The 19,752-nt window shown below is 42.9% G+C and overlaps 1 protein-coding gene across 1 annotated transcript in view; it reads left to right on the top strand.

The window, feature by feature from the left end:
- dmbt1 (deleted in malignant brain tumors 1) overlaps positions 1-8,593 on the top strand; it is a 78,785-nt gene extending 70,192 nt beyond the window's left edge. Inside the window, exons 10-13 of the mRNA XM_031905496.1 lie at positions 2,472-2,515; positions 4,985-5,026; positions 6,207-6,376; positions 8,236-8,593. Of these exons, the coding sequence (XP_031761356.1) occupies positions 2,472-2,491 (20 nt within the window). The 3' untranslated portion in view covers positions 2,492-2,515; positions 4,985-5,026; positions 6,207-6,376; positions 8,236-8,593. The remainder of the gene's footprint in view (positions 1-2,471; positions 2,516-4,984; positions 5,027-6,206; positions 6,377-8,235) is intronic.
- Positions 8,594-19,752: the final 11,159 nt, after the last annotated feature.

Here is a 19,752-nt window from a genome sequence, read left to right as displayed (position 1 = left end):
GAAGTAACCCATAACAACCAATAAGATGGCTGCCTTTAAACATGTGACCAGTAAACGCTGCCTGTGTTTGCTATAGGTGTTGCAGCACAACATTGCACCTTTTATTACGTAAAAGAACACTATACGTCCAGAATGAATACTTAATCAACAGATAATTTATTTAATATTAAGTGGCCTATTAAAGAATCTTACCAAACTGGTATATCAGTAAATGTTGCCCTTCCATCTTTTCCCTTAAGTCACCATTTTGGGTTGGTCTATGTGCTCCCTCAGAGATCCCCTGACAGATGGTGACAGAATGACAGAACTCTGTCCATTATTTGGCTGATGGGGCCTAACATGTATGTGTGCCTTGGTTTGTTTGTGTGCACTGTGAATCATATGATCCCAGGGGGCGGCCCTGGGCAAAATGGCCATTTTCTATTTAGTGTTACCCAATGGCACACACTACTAAAAAGTATATTTGTATGGAAATGCTTTATTTTGATGAAACAGGGTTTCACATATTAGTTGTTTTATGTAATATACTTTTATAGACATCTGCATTGTTTGGTGCATAGATTTCCTATACCAAGTATGATTTCTAAAGGCAAGAATCTACTTTTACTCATAACATCTATTTTGTGTTGCATGTCTCTCACACAAACCTCTCCAATGTATGTTACTCAGGCCAACCTTTCTGTAGCTCTCACATACACACAATATCACTTGCAATAATCTCTCGGTTATATATACATTCATCTGTCACCCATAAATGGAAGTCCCTGCAACTTCCAGTAGAGCATGTGTTACATGTAACCTTTTCCTCATCCTCACTTTACTGTTGAAGAAAGGGTTAACCACACTGATTCCACATAAAGAACAACTCTTAATTAATGGAATAGCTGGACAATCTCTTTGATGGGTGTCTATATGATGGTACAGGTATGGGTCCTGTTATCAAGAATGCTCAGGACCTGGGGTTTTCCGGATAAGGGATCTTTCTGTAATTTGGATCTCCATACCTTAAGTCTGCTAAAAATGATTTAAATATCAAATAAACCTAATAGTGTTGTTTTGCCTCCAATAAGAATTAATTATATCTTAGTTGGGATCAAGTACAGGTACTGTTTTATTATTACAGAGAAAAGGGAATCATTTAACCATGAAATAAACCCAATAGGACTGTTCTGCCCCCCAATAAGGGGTAATTATATCTTAGTTGGGATCAAGTACAAGGTACTGTTTTATTATTACAGAGAAAAGGGAATCATTTAACCATTAAATAAACCCAATAGGGCTGTTCTGCCCCCAATAAGGGGTAATTATATCTTAGTTGGGATCAATCACATTTTGTTTTTCCCCCCATCAGGTGTTTTGAAAACATGAAACAATGGATCGCTTGGTCAATATTCACTGGGATCTTTCTGGTAACATTGGAGGGAAAATAAACTGTCTGCACAACACTGTTGGTACAGTTAAAAGATTCTTCCCACTCACCACACGAGTCTGTAATGATTAGGATTATGCTACAAAGGCTACTCTACATTCTGGGCTTCTGTTACATAGTTACATAGTTACATAGTTACATAGGGTTGAAAAAAGACCAGTGTCCATCAAGTTCAACCCATCCAAGTAAACCCAGCACACCTAACCCACACCTACCAATCTATACACTCACATACATAAACTATAAATACAACCACTAGTACTAACTGTAGATATTAGTATCACAATAGCCTTGGATATTCTGATTGTTCAAGAACTCATCTAGGCCCCTCTTAAAGGCATTAACAGAATCTGCCATTACCCCATCACTAGGAAGGGCATTCCCCAACCTCACTGCCCTCACTGGATCAGCCCATGGCCACTACAGTCTACTACATTAGGAGTGAAGATCTGTGCCTGCAAAGATGCCCCCGGTAGCTCCCCATCTTCTTCCTGCTGATTCAGATGGCATGCTGTAGGCTGCTGTCACTTACCCGAGGCTATTTATATGGAATTTACAGTATATATTCCAATTAAAAATCAGTTTAGTTACATAGGATTCTGCATCGGAAGTGATTATGGTTCAGCCCTTAAGCATTAGCTTCCATGGGAGATGAAACCTTCCATCCTGCTGTTTTGTTGATTTCCCACAACCCCTAAGCTTAGCTTTTTAATAGAAGCATGGGGCAGACTGAGCATGTATAGTGCCACTGGCACTCAAAAGATGCTCTGAACAATATTAGAAGATGGGGAGAATATGTGGACAACTTTAAACTCATTTAGTATATGAAATACAACATTTATAGCCATACAAATTTATAGGCTTTAGTTGTCCCTTAAATACACAAAAATATGTAACTCAAAATCTACTGAGTGGCCAAGCCCTAACATGTATGTGAGATAACAATGGTTCTTTTCTGGCTAGCTAGACAATAGACAAAATAAATAAAATATATACAGTATATAATCAAGCATTTACTTACAGGATTGTTATTGTGTTACAGGTGTTGCAGGCAAGGGGTGAATCAGACTGTGATTACAATAAGCAGTGAGTAACCGGCCAATGTAAAGCCTCACGAGATCTCAATATGGGGACAAAAGAAAATAGATTCTAAGAAAGAGTATCAGACACAGCTTTTAGGAATTGTGTGCTTGACACATTTAGATCATTGCACACACAGTATAGCCATTGCACACACAGTATAGCCATTGCACATACAGTACAGCCATTGCACATACAGCCATTGCATAAACAATATAGCCATTGCACAAACAGTATAGCCATTGCACATACAGTATAGCCATTGCACATACAGCCATTGCACATACAATATAGCCATTGCACATACAGTATAGCCATTGCACGTACAGTATAGCCATTGCACATACAGTATAGCCATTGCACGTACAGTATAGCCATTGCACATACAGCCATTGCACATACAATATAGCCATTGCACAAACAGTATAGCCATTGCACATACAGTATAGCCATTGCACATACAGCCATTGCACATACAATATAGCCATTGCACATACAGTATAGCCATTGCACGTACAGTATAGCCATTGCACATACAGTATAGCCATTGCACGTACAGTATAGCCATTGCACATACAGCCATTGCACATACAATATAGCCATTGCACATACAGTATAGCCATTGCACGTACAGTATAGCCATTGCACATACAGCCATTGCACATACAATATAGCCATTGCACATACAGCCATTGCACATACAGTACAGCCATTGCACATACAGCCATTGCACATACAGTATAGCCATTGCACATACAGACATTGCACATACAGTATAGCCATTGCACATACAGACATTGCACATACAGTACAGCCATTGCACATACAGTATAGCCATTGCACATACAGTCATTGCACATACAGTCATTGCACATACAGTCATTGCACATACAGTATAGCCATTGCACATACAGTATAGCCATTGCACATACAGCCATTGCACATACAGTATAGCCATTGCACAAACAGTATAGCCATTGCATATACAGTATAGCCATTGCACATACAGTATAGCCATTGCACGTACAGTATAGCCATTGCACATACAGCCATTGCATATACAATATAGCCATTGCACATACAGTATAGCCATTGCACGTACAGTATAGCCATTGCACATACAGCCATTGCACATACAATATAGCCATTGCACATACAGCCACTGCACATACAGTACAGCCATTGCACATACAGACATTGCACATACAGTATAGCCATTGCACATACAGACATTGCACATACAGTACAGCCATTGCACATACAGTATAGCCATTGCACATACAGTCATTGCACATACAGTCATTGCACATACAGTCATTGCACATACAGTATAGCCATTGCACATACAGCCATTGCACATATAGCCAATGCACATACAGTATAGCCATTGCACGTACAGTGTAGCCATTGCACTTATAGCCATTGCACATACAGCCATTGAACATATAGCCATTGCACATACAGTATAGCCATTGCACGTATAGCCATTGCACATACAGTATAGCCATTGCACATACAGTATAGCCATTGCACATATAGCTATTGCACATACAGTATAGCCATTGCACATACAGCCATTGCACATACAGTATAGCCATTGCACATACAGTATAGCCATTGCACATACAGCCATTGCACATACAGTATAGCCATTGCACATACAGTATAGCCATTGCACATATAGCTATTGCACATACAGTATAGCCATTGCACATACAGTATAGCCATTGCACATATAGCTATTGCACATACAGTATAGCTATTGCACATACAGTATAGCCATTGCACATAGAGTACAGCCATTGCACATACAGTACAGCCATTGCACATACAGCCATTGCACATACAGTATAGCCATTGCACATACAGTATAGCCATTGCACATACAGTATAGCCATTGCACATACAGTACAGCCATTGCACATACAGTACAGCCATTGTACATACAGTATAGCCATTGCACATACAGTATAGTCATTGCACATACAGTATAGTCATTGCACATACAGTATAGTCATTGCACATATAGCACCCCTCTTATCTTATTCTGCCCTAATAAACATAGAAGAACACAATACAAGTTCTTTTAAATAAAGTTGAGGAAGACAAACACACATATATATATGTACAGTATGTGCCCAACTACGGCAGTTCCAACCTAGCCTACAACCGGCTTTACATAAAGAATCATGTAAAGAGTCAGAGAAAAAATTAGGCCTCCTAATAAGTGCATATTGAGGAAAAATAACTTTATCTTATAGGTAAATACAAAGTAAAATTATGAAATAATATCACGTTAAAATTTATAATCCCATCCTCTTTCAAGAACTAGTATTGGCCTGGATTTCAAGAAAGTTGTCTATGGAGATATCCTATATGAGTCGCAGTTTTTCGTTTTTTTTGTTTGTTTTTTTTTAACATTTTTCTCTTTTTTTTTTTCTTTACCCTTGACGTACAAACTTCTCACTTGAGTAGCTGCTCCAAGAGCCAGGAGTGGGTGAACCAGTGGTACATTTGGTGAGCCTCTAGTTCATACAAAGTTGGGTTGAGAATAATTCTGTGGTGATGAGAGGTAGGGTGGGGGCCAGAGGCGGGGTTAGAGATACAATGCTGAAGTAATAACATTTCAAGACCTTATTTATGAATTCTTGACCTTTAAATGTATTGCTGTCAACCTCCTATATACAAAACAAATGATGGAAATGTTCTGTTCTTCTTCCAAGTTTGCGAGTACACTTTTAATTTTTTTTATGGGAAAATGAAGAATTTCTTTCGGGCAAAATTACTATTAGATATATATGCAGTTGAATGGAATTAAAAAGAGTTTGAAATTTCACATGGGGCTAGCCATATTGTTTATTTCCCAGGGTGCCACAGCCATGTGACCTGTGCTCTGATAAACTTCAGTCACACTTTACTGCTGCACTGCAATTTTGAGTGATATCACCCCCCCCCTCCCAGCAGCCGATCAGCAGAACAATGGGAAGGGAGCAAGATAGCAGCTCCCAGTAGGTATCAGAATAGCACTCAATAGTAAGAAATCCAAGTCCGGCTTGGGACCCCTCCAGTTACATGGGAGTAGGAGAAACAATAGGTTAGCTGAAAGCAGTTCTAATGTGTAGCGCTGGCTGAAAGCTCAGACTCAGGCACAATGCACTGAGATGGCGCCTACACACCAATATTACAGCTACAAATACATTTGTTGGTTCAAGAATAAAATATTAATTGGCAGAGTAAATGATTTGCTATGTAAACAGTGTATTTTAAAAATAAATTACACCATAATAATCATGACAGAATCCCTTTAAAATAAGTTGATGTAGAATTAATGAGAGCGCTATTCTACGCACTTTAGCAATTTACTGTTAATATAAATACATTTTGTTACAACATCGCCACCTGCTGGGCACTTTCCAAACTTGAAGTAGTCAAGGACATTGTGGAGGAAGTTGCCAGGAGAAAGAAAGAGGGCGGGGCTGATGTTGGTTAGGGAAAAACATTAGAAACCTCAGATAACTTTTCTCACGTCTTTCCTAACCAGAAAAACATCAGCCCAACCCTCTTTGCTGCACAAATTGGGCTGATCAGCACCTGCAGGTTTATATAGAATGCTTTTGTCCAGTTTACAGTCTTAGAAATACAACCGTTTATCTAATTTTTAATTCTCTTCATTGTTGCCCTATTTCCCTGCCCCTAGGTTGGTTGTCACTGCAGGGCTTCTTCTTCTGATATGCGGCATAACCTGTGCCTGCCTGCGCTGCTGCTACCTGAGACAACAACGCTTCCCAGAGGGAGGAGGGGAGCGGCCATGTGAGGTGACAGTGATAGCCATTGACCACGACAGCACCATACAAAGCACTATTACTTGTACGTCTGTAGCCTCTACCTAACTCAATTAATTATGTATTATTTTATTATGTTTATTTTATATACTTCTCTAGTCTTTCATGCTCCCTTTCAGTGTTGGACTGGCCCACAGGGATACCAGGAAAACTCCCGGTGGGCCCAGGTGTCAGTGGGCCCTCCTGCTTCTAGCCATTTGGTCTAATTTATAGTCATTCCCTATTTCTCTATGGGAAAAAACAACTAAATATACAGAAGAATAGATTATAGTATATAAAGATAAAAACTAGGAAAATATAGAGACTGAGTAAGAAGAGGATAAAAATAGTTTGGAGAGTGGGCCCATGGTCTAGGTTTTCTGGTGGGCCCCTGGGCTCCCAGTCCAACACCGCTCCCTTTCTACCAATGTTTAGTTCCTTCACCTACAATGTTGCATTTTTCCAATTCTTTCAAGCAGATTGTTTTCTACTACAGTTATTATCTTTCTGTTGTGTTAGATGCAACTTGTGGTTTGGCTTCCAGTCTTTGCAAAACTGCAGTTCCCAGAACTATCTGGCAACTACCAAAAATATCTACAATAGCTGGTGGGCTGGGGGATAACAAGTAGTGATGCAGGGGTTAGTATATAGCAGCCACACAAGTCCATTGGTTAAAGCAGGGATCCCCAACCAGTGGCTCAGGAGTAACATGTTGGCTTAAAGTAATGCCACTGGCACATTAGTGTGCAACTGAGGTGCTTAAATATAGAGGCTCCTTAGGGATGGCCAAGGGAACCAAGCTACTGAGGTAAGTCTGTGTGTTTGACCGTGGCACGCACTACTGACGTAGCATCACAAGCATGGCACCAGACTGACACAGTGGGAGTTGTGCACACATTCTATTAGTTCCACTAATAGAATTAACTCCAATACAATCTCCAGTATTCAAAACTAGCTATGCACAATAATGAGAAGATTTACTTATATAAGCTCTCTCCAAAAGCTTTTTTGGGTATCCCTCTTCTACTTCATGTGTCCTTATAGAATTAAAGTAATCTCAACCCATAATCATGTGATCACCCCCAGGCTTGTGTACAAAGGATTATGTTACTAAAGTCCATAAGGGCTCTGGCACACGGGGAGATTAGTCGCCCGCGACAAATCTCCCTGTTTGCGGGCAACTAATCTCCCCGAATTGCCATCCCACCGGCGACAATGTAAGTCGCTGGTGGGATGGCACACGCTGCTCAGGCGATTTCGGCATATCGGTGAAGTTGCCCCGCGAGGCATTTTCGGCGATTTGCCGAAATCGCGCCGCCGCGTGTGCCATCCCACCAGTGACTTACATTGTCGCCGGTGGGATGGCAATGGGGGACTAATCTCCCTGTGTGCCAGAGCCCTAAGGAGGCCATACGAAAACACATCAATTATTATCAAAAAAGGGGCCAGTTTATTAAAGGTTGGGATGAAAGATTTAGCTTAGTCTCAATGAAAACTCACAGATAAAGATTAAAAAATGTGAGTGCTCAAAGCTCCTGAAATCCATCCAAACAAATGGGCATTTGGTAATGAAATTGTACCCCTCCACTTGAGATTATCTTGAAGTTGCCTTATGATGAATGTCTAGGGGAACTTTGTTCAATGCAAGAAATAATTCAATCAACAAATGATAATTATCCAAAAAGGCAAAAACACGTGCAGAGAAAAATCAAGAATTTTCTAATTTTGATAAATCTGTCCTCAAGTGTTAATGTCCAAAATGGATACTTTTACCTTTTAAAGTCTGTATTTTGCTAAATGGTTAAACATATTAGAGGGCTACTGTGGCCACTTCCAACTTGTTCACTCAGCCCTAAAGCCATATACATGAATCTGTGACCTCACGTAGCTGTTTGGCTTTTCCAGCTTTACAGTCAGTGTTCAGCCCGGCCGCCCGCAGGATCTTTGCTGTTTCTCACTCTCATGGAGCACCTACTTCTTTTGCCCCTGCTGGGCCTGAAACCCCACCTTGCTATGAGGAAGCTGTCCGAATGAGTCGTTTTACTGTCGCCCGCAGCACCCACAAGTCTCCCAAACTTGCACCCGTACCCGAAGAAAGAAATGAGCTTCCTTTACCTTGAGGAATAAAAAGATTCCCATCTGGAGTGGAGATAGAGAGCAGCCCATGGAACCACCATGTTACAGATTAGTCTGAAGAACTTGTCAGGCAGAGAAAGAACCTGTGTTTAAGAATGGCAAAATAAAACAGTGCAAAATCCTTAAAGGGATACTGTCATGATTTTTATGGTGTACTTTTTATTTCTAAATGACACTGTTTATATAGCAAATAATTCACTCTAACATTTAACATTTTATTCTTGAACTAACAAATGTATATTTAGCTGTAATATTGGTGTGTAGGCCCCATCTCAGTGCATTGTGCCTGAGTCTGAGCTTTCAGCCAGCGCTACACATTAGAACTGCTTTCAGCTAACCTATTGTTTCTCCTATTCCCATGTAACTGGAGGAGTCCCAAGCCGGACTTGGATTTCTTACTATTGAGTGCTATTCTGATACCTACTGGGAGCTGCTATCTTGCTCCCTTCCCATTGTTCTGCTGATCGGTAGTGATGAGCGAATTTTTTTGCCAGCAAATTTCCGCATTTCGCCATTGGCGAATTGTTTTGTGAAAATTTGCCGCAGAAAAATTTGTTGCTTGGAAATTTTTTGTTGTGCATCAAATCGGGCGCGGTCACGTCAAAAAAGGGCACAGTTGCGTCAAATTGGGTGCGGTCGTGTCAAAACGGCACGGTCACGTCAAAAAAAGGTGCAGCCGCGTGAACAAAAAGGCGCAGTGGCCTGAACAAAATAGACACAGGTGACAAAAAAGACACAGGCGACAAAAAAAATTGTGCGACAAATGCGTTCCGTGAATTTTTCGCCATTTTGCAAATTTTCTTGCCGTTTCGCGAATTTTATGGCGAAGCGAAGCGGGACAGATTCACTCATCACTACTGATCGGCTGCTGGGAAGGAGGGGGGGGATATCACTCTTGCACACTTGCAGCACAGGTCACATTTTTCATAGAAATCAAACACCACAACAGCCTTGTGCTAAGTAGGGATGGTGTAACTTCAGACGCACCAAAGTGTGTATATCCCCTTGTTTAACATGAGAACAATTTATAGGATTTCTGCGGAACATACTTTTTTGCTTATTGTTTTAATCATTAATAAATCTGTGGTTTTTGTTAGTTCTAGAGCTAAACAGGGCAATGACGTTTCTCCATGATGGGTTCTTGCGAGGTAGAGGAATTATCCACCTCGCAAGGACCAAATATGGAGTGGCCTCATTTTCCCTGTTTGTCATGTTTAACTTTAAAAAAAATTATGCATTACGCTTACATATTCCATTAATCCTTCTAATCCACTCGCAGAAGGCACATACACGTATGCTCATACAGGCTGCCCTACACTGACTTTGCTGAGGAGCTTAGGGCTCTTGCTCCATAGATAGTCTCTCCACTGCCATATTGATCCCCTGTCTGAGGTTAATTGCTTTCAAACCACAAATGTCCGTTTGAATTAAAATCAATAGAGTACATTAGCCGTTAATTGCACCGATTTTGTTCTTCTTTGTCAGCTGTTATGCGCCTATTGAGGTATAATTATAAGTTTAATGGATTTTGTATATTGAAATATACACATTTATTTATACCTAGGATTGTTAAGGTGGATATATCATCTATTTGACAAACAATATATAAACCACAAATGGGGTTCACCTTTAAATTAACTTTTAGTATGATGTCAAGAGTTCTATTCTGAGACAGTCTGCAGTTTGAGTTCATTTTTCATTATATGAGGTCTCTGAATTATTTAGCGTTCCACTTTGGAATTTCAGCCACTATATGGTTGCTAGGATTTAATTTAACGTAGCAACCAGGAAGTGGTTTGAAAGGGAGTCAGGGATATGCAGGGAAGGACTAGGGGTGTGCGGGCCCCTCACATCCCCCCCTCCCCCCCAGGGCTTCTAGGACCTAAAAAACCCAGGAATCATCTGATGACTTAAAAAGGAATGACGCAATATACATAATTTCCACCAGATGGCACCGCAGTGGCAAAGAGTAAGAGCAGCGATAAATGTGGTTGCTAGGATTCAATTTAACGTAGCAACCAGGAAGTGGTTTGAAAGAGAGTCAGGGATATGCAGGGAAGGACTAGGGGTGTGCAGGCCCCTCACCCCCCCCCCCAGGGGCCTCTAGGGTGCCCGGTCGGGTTGGCCCACCCCTAGTATCATCACCCTTAGCATAATATGCCTACAAGTACTGTGCTTACTAGTAGATAGCAAGCTATGTAGCTTATCTTAAATGTGCCAGATGCCCCCACCCCCCCCCCTTCAACCAGAGGTTCTACAGTATGGTAGTCAGTCCACTGCTAATACAGTTTTTGATTATATATACATTGGTGCAGACCATTTGAGTGATTCCTGAAACTGTTGATCAGTTTGTAGCACATTCAGAGACAGTGACGTAACTTTTTTCCCAAATTCATCCTATCACTTAGTTAATATACATTGTATAAGTGCGTCTTGTTTTCAAACAGTAACTGTATGTTCTATTGATTAGTACAGAATCAGAGACATAGTCAGAGACAGAGTGCAGCAAAGGACCTAAAAAACCCAGGAATCATCTGAAGACTGAAAAAAAAAATTAGGCCTGCAATATACATCATTTCCACCAGATGGCAGCGCAGTGACAAAGAGTAAGAGCAGCGAAAAATATAGGCCTTTGTAATACTTATTTCAATGTAATGTACTTTTTGGATTTTCTGCACTCCAGCAGGGTAAAATATTCCTATAAAAACCGTTCTGCCATTTAATATTTTATTTGCACATATTAGATATAATAATGTCTTTGCTCTTATTGGCCCATGGCCCTTACAGCTCTGTTAAATATTAAAGCCATGAAGGCAAATTTTACTTGATAGAAACAGTCTGACAAAGTGTGTCAGGGGCCCCTGGTGAGTCGGAACTGTACCAAGGGATTGAAAAATTAATCTCAGACTGGGTCACATCTAAAATAAGAAATGGTTCAATGACTTGTGCTGTATTTGTGGTGTTAACACTGTCACTGACTGAACAACTTCCCTAACAAAAATAAGAAGCCAATAGATGAACAGAAGCTTAATTGGTACTTGCATGGATGCCCAATAATACTCCAGTCCCCAAATGATTGGATGAGCCTGATTTGGCCCAACGTATTAGTGACCAAACTGGGCAAAGATCTGCTCATTAGGCAACCTGGTCCAATGAGGATTTAAATCTGTGTGGCCACACAGACACAATGAGCATAGCCATGCCCCAGCACACAGCAATTGGGCATAGGGCTGCCACCTCACCCACCATGTGGATTTGAAAGTGTTGCACAACAATGCCTGGATACAGAAGTGTGTCGTGTTGTCAGGTTACACAATCTCTTGTGATATGGCGAAAAGCCTTTACCCTGGAATCTGACTCTTAATGTGATGTAATTAACGAGTACAGACCTTTATTCCTCTCCTTACCCTTCAACTACTAAATCCTGTTACTGATTAATCCCTTACTGGAAATAGAACATTCCTGAGCTATTAAAGTGCACTAGAAGGTACAGGCAGAGGGAAAAGAAAATGCATTGGCAATACCGGCCCATGAGCACAGATCCCACTCCTATCCCCCTTATCCACAGGGGCACCCTAACTCCTATCCCCCTTATCCACAGGGACACCCTAACTCCCATCCCCCTTATCCACAGGGACACCCTAACTCCTATCCCCCTTATCCACAGGGACACCCTAACTCCCATCCCCCTTATCCACAGGGACACCCTAACTCCCATCCCCCTTATCCACAAGGACACCCTAACTCCCATCCCCCTTATCCACAGGGACACCCTAACTCCCATACCCCTTATACACAGGGACACCCTAACTCCTATCCCCCTTATCCACAAGGACACCCTAACTCCCATCCCCCTTATCCACAGGGACACCCTAACTCCCATACCCCTTATACACAGGGACACCCTAACTCCCATCCCCCTTATCCACAGGGACACCCTAACTCCCATCCCCCTTATCCACAAGGACACCCTAACTCCCATCCCCCTTATCCACAGGGACACCCTAACTCCCATACCCCTTATACACAGGGACACCCTAACTCCCATCCCCCTTATCCACAGGGACACCCTAACTCCCATCCCCCTTATCCACAAGGACACCCTAACTCCCATCCCCCTTATCCACAGGGACACCCTAACTCCCATACCCCTTATACACAGGGACACCCTAACTCCCATCCCCCTTATCCACAGGGACACCCTAACTCCCATCCCCCTTATCCACAGGGACACCCTAACTCCTATCCCCCTTATCCACAGGGACACCCTAACTCCCATCCCCCTTATCCACAGGGACACCCTAACTCCCATCCCCCTTATCCACAAGGACACCCTAACTCCCATCCCCCTTATCCACAGGGACACCCTAACTCCCATACCCCTTATACACAGGGACACCCTAACTCCTATCCCCCTTATCCACAAGGACACCCTAACTCCCATCCCCCTTATCCACAGGGACACCCTAACTCCCATACCCCTTATACACAGGGACACCCTAACTCCCATCCCCCTTATCCACAGGGACACCCTAACTCCCATCCCCCTTATCCACAAGGACACCCTAACTCCCATCCCCCTTATCCACAGGGACACCCTAACTCCCATACCCCTTATACACAGGGACACCCTAACTCCCATCCCCCTTATCCACAGGGACACCCTAACTCCCATCCCCCTTATCCACAAGGACACCCTAACTCCCATCCCCCTTATCCACAGGGACACCCTAACTCCCATACCCCTTATACACAGGGACACCCTAACTCCCATCCCCCTTATCCACAGGGACACCCTAACTCCCATACCCCTTATACACAGGGACACCATAACTCAAATCCCCATCATCTGCACGGGCACCCTAACTCCCATCCCCCTTATCCACAGGGACACCCTAACTCCTATCCCCCTTATCCACATCCACATTAATAAGTAAGTGAGCATTCTAAATGCAAGTTTATTGGAATTAAAAAAATCTCGAATTTCCGAACTCAAAAATTGTTAAATAAGCCCATTAGTGTATTTTATTAAATATCCCCATCTGTTTTGTGAATGGGCTGGTTTTGTACATGTTGTGGTTACATTGCGGTTCTGGAACACCATACAAAGGACAACTTGCGCCAGTCCCAAGCTTCTATATGTTTTTGGGAGTTTGGAGAGAGGTAAAAAGTTTTAATGAAAAAAAGGCAGAATAAAGATGAAAAAAATGTCATTCAGTGGATTGTAAATTTGTTGATTAATGTTTCCAATTTAACAAAGATGTATCTTAACACCCACCCCCAGTATCTATACACTAAGGCAGGGGGTCCCCAACCTTTTATTTGCACAAGCTACATTCACATGGTAAAAGTGTTTGGGAGCAGCGCAAGCAAAAGAAAAATTGCTGGGGGGGGGGCTAAATAAGAGCTATGATTGGTTATTTGGAAGCCCGTGGCAGCCTATAGAAGGATCTGGGTTTTTATGCAACCAAAACTTGCCTCCAAGCCAGGAGTTCAAGAATAAACACCTACTTTAAGGCAACTAGGAGTAACATTTAAGGCAGTGATCCCCAACCAGTGGCTCGGGGGTAACATGTTGCTCCCCAACCCCTTGGATGTTGCTCTCAGTGCCCCCAAACCAGGGAGTTATTTTTGAATTCCTGACTTGGGGGCAAGTTTTGGTTGAATAAAAACAAGATTTCCTACCAAATAAAGCCCCTGTAAGCTGATAGTGTGCATAGAGGCCCCTAATAGCCAATCACAGCCCTTATTTGGCTCCTCCATGAACTTTTATGGTGCTTGTGTTGCTCCCCAAGTCTTTTTACATTTGACTGTGGCTCACGAGTAAGAAAGGTTGGGGATTCCTGGTTTTAGGCTAATGCCAGACCAGCCGTAGGGCTGATATTTTCGGGAAGCGGAAAAGCGCTTGCTGAAAATTCCGCCCTACGCCTTCTACATGTGCCTGCACCCGAATGAATGGAATACGCTCTGGTGCAGGCACATGTAGCCCATATACACATAAAAACGTGAGAGAATGCAAAGTCTTGCGTTTTTATGCGTATATGGGCTACATGTGCCTGCACCCGAGCATATCCCATTCATTCGGGTGCAGGCACATGTAGGAGGCGTAGGGTGGAATTTTCAGCAAGCGCTTTTCCGCTTGCCGAAAATATCCGCTCTACGCCTCGTCTGGCATTAGCCTAAGGGGCTGGGGATCACTGCCCTAAGGGATGTCATTGGAGACTAGAAAAGCTTTTGCATGAAATTGCTTTGATGAAATCAAATGCACTTCTCTTCACCATGAAGGCCTTTTCAAAGTGCTTTACATTATAAGCTGGTAGAGTTCCCTCTTTCCTTTGACCTTGCAGACAGAAATGATGGCCGACCTGATATCAATTGGGCAAGTTTCTAAAGGACAATGAAAGTAAAATTGCTTTCTTCCAAGCACTTCTGCTATATACATTTTTTTTTAGTTATCAAGATAGTAGTAGTTTTTATACTGCTAATATAATGAATTTGAAATATTAGTGCAACCTCCTGTTCAACGGGTCATATTCAAGATCTCACTAACTTATAGGATAAGTAAACCTTTACAATAAGTTGATGTAAAATAGATGAGAGAGCTATTCTATGCACTTTTGCAATTTCCATTCATTCATTCATTATTATTTTTTTTTTTAATTCCAAGATATTAGGGGTTAAAAGTACTGTTAATATGAATGCATTTTGTCACAACAGCGCCACCTGCTGGTCACTTTCCCAACATGAAGTAGTTGAGGAAGTTGCAGAAGAAAAAGAAAGAGGGTGGGGCTGATGTTCTTCTGGTTAGGAAAGACGTGAGAAAAGTTATGTGAGGTTTCTAATTTTAACCCTTAATATCTTGGAATTAAAAAAAATAAATAATGAATGTAAATTGCAAAAGTGCTTACAATAGGTTTTTAAAGGTTTACTTTGCCTTTCATTTTCTGCTGTGGCCGATCAGCAGAATAGAAGAGCAGATGGCACTATTGTTTCAAATATATCATTTTAACAGTGTAAAACTGCTAGTGTCTTTAAAAATATAATGAATGTACATTGCAAAAGTGCTCAGAGCAAATTTACGTTGATTTGTTTTGAGGGCTTACGTTTCAACCAAGGTCATGAGAAAGGAGAAACAGCAGGCGGTTATAAGGAATAGCACTTCATGATGGAAGGAGGGATCCGGTGCTTAATTGCTAGCTTCTAGAACTGCATTTTCATTTAATTAGGGAAATGAATGTTCAGAAAGCGCTCTAACCAATTTTACATCTTCCTAGAACATAAACAAAGGATGCCCAGCTTGCAAGCATTGCTAAACTACAGCTCACAGAATCCACTAAGAGAGGATGGGAGATAGGGTCGGACTGTACTAAACTAAGCAGCCTTTGGGTGAATAAATAGGAGCTGTCACATTGTTTTGAATAGACTAATCCCTGCAAAAAATGGTTGTTGCTGAGAAAGTAATCCTTAGTATTGGTTACTGGAGGCGCCAGCCCTGACTGGTGACAGATGGGGAGCTTTCAGACAGGGTAATTGTTGCTGCCGGGGTCAGTCAGCAGGGCAGAAGCACAGCTCCGTATACCTGATACCCCCCCCCCCCCCGCTGTTTCTGCTGACTCACTGCATGATCCCAGGCCTGATGCTTCCATATTTTCCCCTCACATGATTCCTGCTCATAGGAGGAGGCTGAACTCAACCCACCTTTTCCATTCCTGAGTCATAACGCAGAAAATAAATCTCTTTTCCTTTCATATAACACATGTTGTGTTTCACAACTCCCCAGATTTCCTCCCTTCCTGCCTATGGGAGTCTCATTATACATCTGTCTCATTGACTTTGCTCTGCAGGGAGTTAAGGTCCCCATACACGGGCCCATTCTAGCTGCCGATATGGGTCCCTTACACTGATTCGGCAGCTAATCGGCCCATGTATGGGCACTACCGACGGGCCTGGCCGACCGATATCTGGCCTGAAATCGGCTAGATCTCGATCGGGCAGGTAAGAAAATCTAGTCGGATTGGGGACCGCATCGGCTCGCTGATGTGGTCCCCAGACCAACCTTGCCTATACCTGTTGTTGTAATTCGATAATAATAATTCGGTGGGGGATATCAGGAGAAGATCTGCTCGCTTGGCGACATCGCCAAGCGAGAGGATCTGAAGGTGTATGGGCACCTTTAGAGCACTTGGGGAATCAGGGGGCATGGCATCAAGCCGGGGCCCTAATCTGAGAGGATAATGTAAATCAGGGGTGGCCAACCTTTAACCATATAATGGCCAGTGACCCTCCAACATCCTATCCCTGCTCTGTGCTGCTTGTCTAGATTCAGTATACAGGTGCAGGGTTGGACTGGGGGTGCAGGGCCCACCGGGGCTGCCGCCTTCGGGTGGCCGCATCCCCTGTACCCCCTAGTGCCCCCGCTGCACCCCCTGCAGGGGCCACCGCCCGACATCCTCCCCTGAGCGTGCATAAGTTTAACGCACCAGGGGAGGAACACCGTGGACCGGGGGAGCGCCGGCAAGGGTCGGGTCTGGGCCGCCGTTCCGACTCAGTACAGGTGTGTTTATTTATGAATGAAGCTTATATTGAGGGGCTGGGGGCAGTCAGACTGGAAGTATCAGCTACTAGAGGACTAGGTATCTTTATAATAAGCACTCTGTAACTGAAAGGAACAGGGTCAGACTGGCCAACCAGTGCACCAGGACAAATCTGGTGGGCCCCATTCCCTTTTGGGCCCTACCAGCCCAAGCACACCCGCAGGCTGGGTGATTGAGTGCTAGGGGCCAAATGGCGCAAGCAGTGGGCCTTTAGCTGGGGGGACAGAGTGAGGCTGGAGTGGTGGGCCTTTTGATTGGGTCTTCCCCAGTCTGGCACTGGAAAGGAAAATAACATTTTGGCACTAAAATGTTGGAGTTACTTTTACTAAATAAAAAGAGCACATTTCAGATGTGTCAGTGCCTTGGGGAAGCCTCTATGGCAGGAATAATCTAAGTGAACCCTACTGCACTCTGTGTTGCTGAGCTGATATGTCACCCCGCCCTGTGACAGCGCAATTCTCATGACTCCATGAAAACAAAAGCCAGGTGACTGGGAGTACACAGGACTGGGTGTATATGTTTGGGATTATGTGTGCGACTGCCCATAAACTGTACCTGTGCTGGGAATGCACCTTATCTGGACTCTGCTGCTGCACTGCTGGATATGCCCCTCATGTGTGTGAGGGTCAGATTATATTTACATAATAAGAATAGTATTATATTATAGTATTATTATCATTATTATTATATTATTATTATAATATAATCCAGAGAGTTAACTATATCTTTGCCAATACCCCTGGGGAGACACTGGGCAGGTTTTGGGTACCAAATAAATTCATTGGAGGTCTGTACCCAACTATGGAGATTTTTGTGTTTTGGGCAGTTAGTGCCAAACATATTGTTTTTAACTTGGCCAGATAGTTCTGCCGGGGTCTGATCTGACCCACAAACCTTTTCCACATTTGCAACTGCTCTCATGCTCCAAACTAGGGATGCACCAAATCCAGGATTATGTTCGGAATTCGGCAAAGATTTGGCCTTTTTCAGCAGGATTCGGATTCGGCCAAACTGAATCTGAATCCTTAAAATCATGTGACTTTTTGTAACATAAACACATAACACGGAAGTTGAAAAATTTTCCCTGGTTCTTTTTACCCCCTCGTCTGCCTAATTCACAGACGATTCGATTAGGTTTGGAATTCGGCCGAATCTTTCACGGAGGATTCAGCCAAATCCTAAAATAGCTGATTCAGTGCATCCTTACTCCAAACCATTAATGGCTCTGTTTGTGCTTCCCTCTTATACAAGCCAGTGTAAAGGTGGCCATACGCGAGCAGATTTAATTGGTCCTTTCCAACCAATTCAGCAGTCTATCTGCCTGTGTATGGGGCCCTCCGACAGTCCTTCCCAAGAGATATCTGGCTAAAAATAAGGCAGACTTGATTTTTCTGTCTGATCGAGGACCACATGAGCTCATTGATGCAGTCCTCACTCCGACTTTTCCTATCCCCGTCATTGTAATGCGGTCATTTGGCCCCAGGGCCAAACGGTAAAATTAGAGAAAGAAGACTCTGAGGATTCTGGCAGTCCCAATTCAAATATATGTTTTTGAAAAGTCTTATTCCCAAGGTTTGGGGGGGAGGATAAAAATGTAATATTGGGTCTAAGTTCATTTTTCAGCGGTTATCCTTATTTTTATTTAGATAGCACCAGAATATCCCAAACCCAAGGCCGATGTAACTGAGGGGTTGCTTTCAGCTAAATTCCATCCCTGCCAGGATAGAGTTAATGTCAACATTCCCTGGTACTTCCCGAGGGGGCGTGTCCTCAGATATCACAGCTCTTCTGCTCCAAACACTGGAGGCTGTAATTGGGGTTTAAAGGGCCGGCAGCAGCTGTTCAGAAGACACCGAGGGGCATCAGCTGACTGATATATACATTTATATACTGTATATACACTATCTCCTGGGGCAGCCATGAAATTCCAGTACAAGGAGGATCATCCTTTCGAATACAGGAAGAAGGAGGGCGAGAAGATCAGAAAGAAATACCCGGATAGGGTGCCTGTAAGTAGGGACAGCAGAGCTGTGTTATCTCTCTATTGATCCCACTCTCCATCCCTTGTATCCCTTGTATCCCTCTCCTACCCACACTGCATCCTGGGTATTTTCTGTATTTCCCTAGGGTTTCTATTGTCACTTATTTGTTCTTCTGCCACTGTGTATAGCACACGTCTCCCCTATTGCTCTACCAGCACAGATAGTTTTATGGTATAAGGTTATTAAATAACAATTTATTTGCTGCATCAAAGATGTCCAACCTATGGCCCTGCAGCTGCAGTTGTATCCCATCCCATATCCCATCTACAGCAGTAGCCCCCTGGTGTCAGTGTATAGTAATGATATTCTAGATACTGAGTGGTCACCCTAATACCTACTCATCCCTGTCTTTGTGTCCCCTGTCGAAACATGAATAGTGACCTGATCCTCCTACATAGCCATGGACTATCAATTGCCCCTAATGTAGATCTCTGGGTTGCCATCTTCACCACAACAGAGACCCTCTGGCTTTTACCTACTCAACTTCAGAGCCATGTTCTGCCACCTGTCCGATCTAAAGAGCCATGTACTGTACCCACCAAGGACATTCCCATGTTCAAATTACAAATCTTTTGGGAGGTTAGTAACCCCTCATTGGCCCAAAGACCTTATTTTTGGAAGGCTTAAGTTTGCCATAGACTAAAAGATTT

The sequence above is a fragment of the Xenopus tropicalis genome, chromosome 7, assembly GCF_000004195.4.
Source record: "Xenopus tropicalis strain Nigerian chromosome 7, UCB_Xtro_10.0, whole genome shotgun sequence".
NCBI classification, from domain to species: Eukaryota; Metazoa; Chordata; class Amphibia; order Anura; family Pipidae; genus Xenopus; species Xenopus tropicalis.
This window is presented reverse-complemented; position numbering and strand designations above follow the sequence as displayed.